Genomic DNA, 7,564 nt, shown 5'->3' with positions numbered 1-7,564 from the left:
CGACACTCTTACTTATCGAAAGGACTATGATAGATCCCCTATACTTGTGGGTCATCGGTAGCAAATCACTAAAATTATTATTTAACATTGCATACTAAATGCCTCTACGTATTTAATAGTCCTATCCTCAAATAGAATCATTAAACAAGCAAACATATGCAAACAATGCAAACATAACATCAATCTGTCTAAACATGACAGTCTGTAAACTATGCAAGAATATTCATACTTCTTTAACTCCAAAAATTCTGAAAATTTAACACACTGTAGAAAATTTATCATAGCTTACTTTGCAAAACATTTTAACATTTTATCACATTCTGACATTTCTGGGGAATTTTTGCAACACTGATAAACTTTCTGTTTTCAAACAACAACATGTAGACTTGCAAAATAAGCATGGTAAAGGCTATACTTGACATTTTTATTGAAATAAAAGATGCAAAACATTATTTTAAATAACAGCAAGCAAATCCTAGCAAAATAAAAAATGACGCTCCAAGCAAAACACATATCATGTGACGAATGAAAATATAGCTCCAAGTGAGGTCACCGATAATGTTGAAGACGAAAGAGGGGATGCCTTCCGGGGCATCCCCAAGCTTAGGTGCTTGGATATTCCTTGAATATTACCTTGGGGTGACTTGGGCATCCCCAAGCTTAGGGTCTTGTCAGTCCTTATTCTCCTCATATCGATATCTCACCCAAAACTTGAAAACTTCAATCACACAAAACTTAACGGGACTTCGTGAGATAGGTTAGTATGATAAAGACAAATCATCCACTTTGGTACTGTCAAAGAAAAGATGCATAGTTGTTATCACACAATGCCTACTGTGGCATATCATTTCTACAATTTATATTGATCAATATAAGCCATAGAAACTAGAAAAGAAGTGAACTATGCATTGAAAACAGAATCTGTCAAAAACAGAACAGTCTGTAATGATCTAGACAACAACCATACTTCTGCTACTCCAAAATCTAAAAAAATAGGACAACATAGGTAATTTGTATATCTATCACCTGTAAAAAAATTAGATCAAAAGAACGTTCTAGTGAATTTTTAAAATTCCTGGACTGAACACAAAAGTTTCTGTTTTTGCACAGAATCAAGTCAACTTGGCACTTTATTGAAACAAAAGCTATAAAACATGATTAATACAGTAGCCTAATCATGTGAGCCAACAAAAACAGTAGGTATAAATGTTGGGTTGTCTCCCAACAAGCGCTTTTCTTTAATGCCTTTTAGCTAGGCATGATGATTTCAATGATGCTCGCATAAAAGATACTAATTGAAACACAAAGAGAGCATCATGAAGCATATGACTAGCACATTTAAGCCTAACCCACTTCCTATGCATAGGGCTTTTGTGATCAAACAACTTATGGGAACAAGAATCAACTAGCATAGGAAGGCAAAACAAGTGCAACTTCAAAACTTTCAACATATAGAGAGGAAACTTGATATTATTGAGAAGCCTACAAGCATATGTTCCTCTCTCATAATAATTTTCAGTAGCATCATGAATGAATTCAACAATATAAATATCACATAAGGCATTCTTTTCATGATCTACAAGCATGGAAATTTTATTACTCTCCACATAAGCAAATTTATTTCTCATGAATAGTAGTGGGAGCAAACTCAACAAAAATAACTATCATGAGATTGAAAATTAAAATCATGATGAAAAGTTTCATGGTTATCATTATTCTTTATAGCATACATGTCATCACCATAATCATCATAGATGGGAGGCATGCTTTCATCATAATAAATTTTCTCATCAAAACTTGGGGAACTAAAAATATCATCTTCATCAAATATAGCATCCCCAAGCTTATGGCTTTGCATATCGTTAGCATCATGGATATTCAAAGAGTTCATACCAACAACATTGCAATCATGCTCATCATTCAAAGATTTTTTGTCAAACATTTTATAGAATTCTTCTTCTATCAACTGAGCACAATTTTCCTTTCCATCATTTTCACGAAAGACATTATAAAGATGAATAATATGATGCAACCTCAATTCCATTTTTTTGTAGTTTTATTTTATAAACCAAACTAGTGATAAAACAAGAAACTAAAAGATTCAATTGCAAGATCTAAGGATATACCTTCAAGCACTTACTTCCCCGACAATGGCGCCAGAAAAGAGCTTGATGTCTACTACGCAACTTTATTCATGTAGACACGTGTTGGGCCTCCAAGCGCAGAGTTTTATAGGACAGTAGCAATTTTTCCTCAAGTGGACGACCTAAGGTTTATCAATCCGTGGGAGGCATAGGATGAAGATGGTCTCTCTCAAACAACCCTAAAACCAAATAACAAAGAGTTTCTTGTGTCCCCAACACACCAAATATAATGGAAAATTGTAAAGGTGCACTAGTTTGGTGAAGAGATGGTGATAAAAGTGTAGTAACGATAGTAGATATTGATTTTTATAATAGTAACAATAAAAACAACAAGGTAGCAATTGATAAAACGGATCACAAACGGTATTGCAATGCTTGAAAATGAGGCCTAGGGTCCGTACTTTCACTAGTGCAATCTCTCAACAATGCTAATCTAATTGGATCATATAACCATCCCTCAACGTGCGATGAAGAATCACTCCAAAGTTCTTATCTAGCGGAGAGCAGAAGAAGAAATTGTTTGTAGGGTACGAAACCACCTCAAAGTTATTGTTTCTGTTCGATCTATTCAAGAGTTCATACTAAAATAACACAAAGTTATTCTTTCCGTTCGATCTATCCTAGAGTTCATACTAAAGTAACACCATATGATACACATCAACCAACTCTAATGTCACCTAGACTCTTCAATGTCACCACAAGTATCCATGAGTTAATTATACAATACGCATCAAACAATTTCAGATTCATAATACTCAGTCCAACACAAAGAACCTCAAAGAGTCCCCCAAGATTTCTACCGGAGAAACAAAGACGAGAACATGCATCAACCCGTATGCATAGATTACCTCAATGCCACCTCGGGAATCTGCGAGTTGAGTGCCAAAACATATATCAAATGAATCAATATAATACCCCATTGTCACCACGGGTATTCATATGCAAGACATATATCAATTGCTCTCAAATACACAAAAATATTCAATCCAATAAAATAAAATCTCAAAGGTAAAACTCAATTCATCACAAGATAGAGAAGGGAAAACACCATATGATCCGACTATATTAACAAAGCCCGCGATACATCAAGATCGTGACATCTCAAGAACACGAGAGAGAGAGAGATAGATTAACCACATAGCTACTGTTACAAACCCTCAGCCCCGAGGGTGGACTACTCTCTCCTCATCATGGTGGCCTCCGGGATGATGAAGATGGCCACCGGTGATGATTTCCCCCTCCAGCGGAGTGCCAGAACGGGGTCTAGATTGGTTTTTCATGGCTATAGAGGCTTGCGGCGGCGGAATTCTGATCTATGGTTACCCCGAGGGTTTTTGGAATTTTTGGCAATTTATAGGGTGAAGAGGCGGTGCGGTAGGTTGTGACGCCCCAAGACCGACGCTCCAGAAGACTTCCATATTTTTTCGTGACCTCCATGTGTTTCATTTGTGCTTGCTCTATTTATTTTTGCATTGCATCATGTCATCATGCCATCATGTCATTTAATTTTGTAAAACTCAACTAAATAAATTGTATGGGTCTTCGATCCATTTAAATCGAGGGAAATTCCCTTGGTGAAATTCTCTTTAAAACATATCCTCCCAATTATATTAGGGAGCTATAATGAATATTAACACACTTGCAAAACAAGTTCCATGCCTTTTCTATCTCAATTTTCTTGACCTCAAACTTTTCCCATAAATCCTTTCATCACTTTCCCGTGCTCCACCAAAATTCCGAACATTTTTGGACTCTCCAAAAATGTTTTCCTAATTCAAACTTATTTGAATCACATTCAAATATGTTCTAATGCAATCCATCCAAGCGGTGCCAAATGTATTTTTCTTGGGTCAATCTCAATTTTATGAGTCTGGAAAAATTAATCCGCTGCCCAAATTCTATCTCTACCTTCCTTTATTCTTCCTTTTCTTCTGTCATTTTCTAGCTTTTGGTAAAAGAATAAGGAGAGCAGCAACAGCTCGGCCTGCTCCCAGCAGCCGGCCCACCTCTCCTAAAGCCCATCAGCCAAGCGGCCCATCTTGCTTCATGGCCTGCTAGGCCCAGTCGCACCTCACCTCTCTCTCGAACCCTAGCTACCCCGCTCCCCTCTCTCTCGATCTCACCATCTCCCTGCCGCAACGCCGCCTCCCTCCTCTCGTTCTCTTTCCCCTCGCGTCCGATCCACATCTCTCTCCCTCTCCTCGCTCGCGCACAGGGCCGCAGCTCCCCGCGCCCGTGCTCCAGCGCCGTCATACATACAGGGAGGAGCGAGAGCTCCTCGCGCTTGATCCCCATGGCTGCCTCGCGAGAGTCCCACCTGCGCCTCATCTCGTCCCCGTCCCTCCAGTGCTACCGTCGCCGTGGCCTCTCCGAGCTCTGCCCGCATCGACGCCTCAAGCCGCCTTCGTCCCCGCGCCGCGAGACCTCCCCGTCGCCAGCATCACTGCCCTGCCGCACCTGAGCTCCTCCACGACCACCGCATCCCCCGCTCGCGCCCGGCCGGTCCTCTGCATCGCCAGCTGCCGACGCCGTACATTTCGGTTCGTCCCCGACCCCGCGGCCCTGGCCTCCGTCCTCATGTCGAACCTCCATGACGCCGCCACCCCTATGCTCCGCCACAGGCCTCCATCGATCCATGCCCGCAGCAGCGCCCCCAACGCCTCCTCGTCCCCGCACAGCCCGCGAGGCACCGGCCTCCTCTGCTTCGCGCCTCCCAAGCAGCGTCCAAGAGCCCGAGCTCCATCTTCTACGCCGCGTTCGAGCAAGAGGAGCTTGCTGCTCGAGCATGCACCAAGAACCATGGCGCCCTCCCGAGCACCTCCCGTGCGTGCCTTCACTCGTCCTCGTCGGCCATCCGTGGGAAGTTTTGGCATGGGCATGGCCGAGACCCCCCGAGCATTTTGTTGCCTCGGTGCACCTCCGTTCCTGGAGTTTTGGACCATCAAGACTTGTTGCCCAGACATGAACCCCCACAAGACGTTTCAAGGATCGCCAAGTACCTCTACCGACGGCCCCGAACATCTACAGACGTGTATGACTACTGTTGCCCGAAGTACCGTGGGTCACAAACACCGCGAACGACTACCGTCGCCGAAGTCCGCGAGTACAACTACTTCCACAACGCGTCGTGTACGACTACCGTCGCTTGGGTTTGACAAGACACCGAGTACCACTACGTTTGCCATGTACATCTACACCAAGACCGGATCGACAAGTGCCCTGAGAACGTATGCACCTCTTCCGTCGTCGAGGACCGAAAGTACCACTACGTCCCATCGAACCTGTCCGCCTCGAAACGCTCGCTTCGACTTCGAAGGTATAACCGTCGAGACGACCGCCCGCGAATGAATGCATGTGTGATGTATGAGATGCCCGTGTTTTGCTTCGTGTTCAAGTGGTCGCTTGCACGTTCCTCCTCGTTGCCATGCCATCGACCCATGGGAACTCGGTAATCGGGATCACCCCATCATCTTACATGACACGCTCACGTCACATTTCCTTTTGCACCGGCATCTCCATGAGCTATCGGAACCAATATGTTGTCGTGGCATCATTTTTGGATTCGTTGTCATGGCACCCCTTTCATTTCCGCCAGGATGACTAATGCTTCATAACATGCTCATGTAACTTTTTCATAAAAAATATATAAAAACTTGCACATGTCATCCGCATCATGATAACAACATTTAAAATGTTTAAAATTGTGGTTTGCTTTAAATTGCTAAATGCATATGGGGATTTACCGAAATTGTTGTTTGATGTTTCTGGCCTCATTTAAAATTGCCTAAAATGTGTAGTTTACTTATGCTTCCCTCTTGCCATGTTTAACAACATTTAATATTATTGAGTTCCTAACCGGGAGTGAACTAATTAATCGAACGTGGTATTTCATCAACATGTATCTTGTTACATGTTGAGCTCCACTTAACTTATAGTTTTGTTTGTGCATTTTACCATGTCACGCCTCATTAAACCGGACATGCGTCATGCTTGATTGTGCATCATGCCATGTTTATGCTTGTGTGTTTACTATGTTGTTTGCTTCTTTCCGGTGTTGCTTCTTCGTGTTAGTTCCGGTAACGTTGCATTTGTGAGAATCCGTTCAACCACGTCCGTTTGTCTTCTTCATGGACTCGCTCTTCTTCCTTGCGGGATCTCAGGCAAGATGACCATACCCTCGAAATCACTTCTATCTTTGCTTGCTAGTTGTTCGTTCTATCGCTATGTCGCGCTACCTACCACTTGTTATAACATGCCTCCCATATTGCCATGTCAAGCCTCTAACCCACCTTCCTAGCAAAACGTTGTTTGGCTATGTTACCGCTTTTGCTCAACCCCTCTTATAGCGTTGCTAGTTGCAGGTGAAGTTGAAGTTTGTTCCATGTTGGAACATGGATATGTTGGGATATCATAATATATCTTATTTAATTAATGCATCTATATAGTTGGTAAAGGGTGGAAGGCTCGGCCTTATGCCTGGTGTTTTGTTCCACTCTTGCCACCCTAGTTTCCAGCATACCGGTGTTATGTTCCTTGATTTTGCGTTCCTTACGCGGTTGGGTGTTATGGGAACCCCTTCACAGTTCGCTTTGAACAAAAGTCCTCCAGCAAGGCCCAACCTTGGTTTTACATTTGCCACCTAAGCCTTTTTTCCTTGGGTTCTGCAGACTCAAGGGTCATCTTTATTTTAACCCCCGGGCCAGTGCTCCTCTGAGTGTTGGTCCAAAATAGAGCCACTTGCGGTGCCGCCCCTAGGCAACTTGGGGTATCTTCGATTGCCGTACATAGTGTTCATCCGGTATGCCTTGAGAACGAGATACGTGCGACTCCTATCGGGATTTGTCGGCACATCGGGCGGCTTTGCTGGTCTTGTTTTACCATTGTCGAAATGTTTTGTAACCGGGATTCCGAGACTGATCGGGTCTTTCCGGGAGAAGGAATATCCTTCGTTGACCGTGAGAGCTTGTGATGGTCTAAGTTGGGACACCCGTGCAGGGTATAAACTTTCGAGAGTCGTGTCTGCGGTTATGTGGCAGACGGGAATTTGTTAATATTCGGTTGTAGAGAACTTGACACTTGACTTAATTAAAATACATCAACCGTGTGTGTAGCCGTGATGGTCTCTTCTCGGTGGAGTCCGGGAAGTGAACACGATTTTGTGTTATGCTTGAATGTAAGTAGTTTCAAGATCACTTCTTGATCACTTCTGGCTTCTCGACTATCGTGTTGCTTCTCTTCTCGCTCTTATTTGCGTATGTTATCCACCATTTATGCTTTAGTGATTACTGCAGCTCCACCTCATTACCTTACCCTACCCATAAGCTTAAATAGTCTTGATCTCGCGGGTGTGAGATTGATGAGTCCTCGTGACTCACGGATACTTCCAAACAGTTGCAGGTGCCGACGATACCAGTGCATGT

The 7,564-nt window shown here is 43.2% G+C and overlaps 1 protein-coding gene across 1 annotated transcript; it reads left to right on the top strand.

Annotated features, from left to right (window-relative positions):
- Positions 1 to 4,202: 4,202 nt before the first annotated feature.
- On the top strand, positions 4,203 to 6,364 carry LOC119280017. The gene is made up of 2 exons (XM_037561051.1): positions 4,203 to 5,460; positions 6,216 to 6,364. Exons 1-2 carry the CDS (start codon positions 4,722 to 4,724, stop codon positions 6,236 to 6,238), a joined length of 762 nt encoding a protein of 253 aa, XP_037416948.1. The 5' UTR covers positions 4,203 to 4,721; the 3' UTR covers positions 6,239 to 6,364.
- The last annotated feature ends 1,200 nt before the right edge of the window (positions 6,365 to 7,564 follow it).

The sequence above is a fragment of the Triticum dicoccoides genome, chromosome 1A (genome assembly GCF_002162155.2).
Source record: "Triticum dicoccoides isolate Atlit2015 ecotype Zavitan chromosome 1A, WEW_v2.0, whole genome shotgun sequence".
Lineage (NCBI taxonomy): Eukaryota > Viridiplantae > Streptophyta > Magnoliopsida > Poales > Poaceae > Triticum > Triticum dicoccoides.
The sequence above is the reverse complement of the archived record's forward strand: the minus strand, read 5'-3'. Positions and strand labels throughout refer to the sequence as shown.

Excerpts from the sequence above, each read along its gene's own strand:
- LOC119280017 (XM_037561051.1), top strand. The coding sequence starts at position 4,722 with ATGTCGAACCTCCATGACGCCGCCACCCCTATGCTCCGCCACAGGCCT. Across the intron at positions 5,461-6,215 it reads CGCTCGCTTCGACTTCGAAG|TTCCGGTAACGTTGCATTTG; the intron begins GTATAACCGTCG and ends TCTTCGTGTTAG.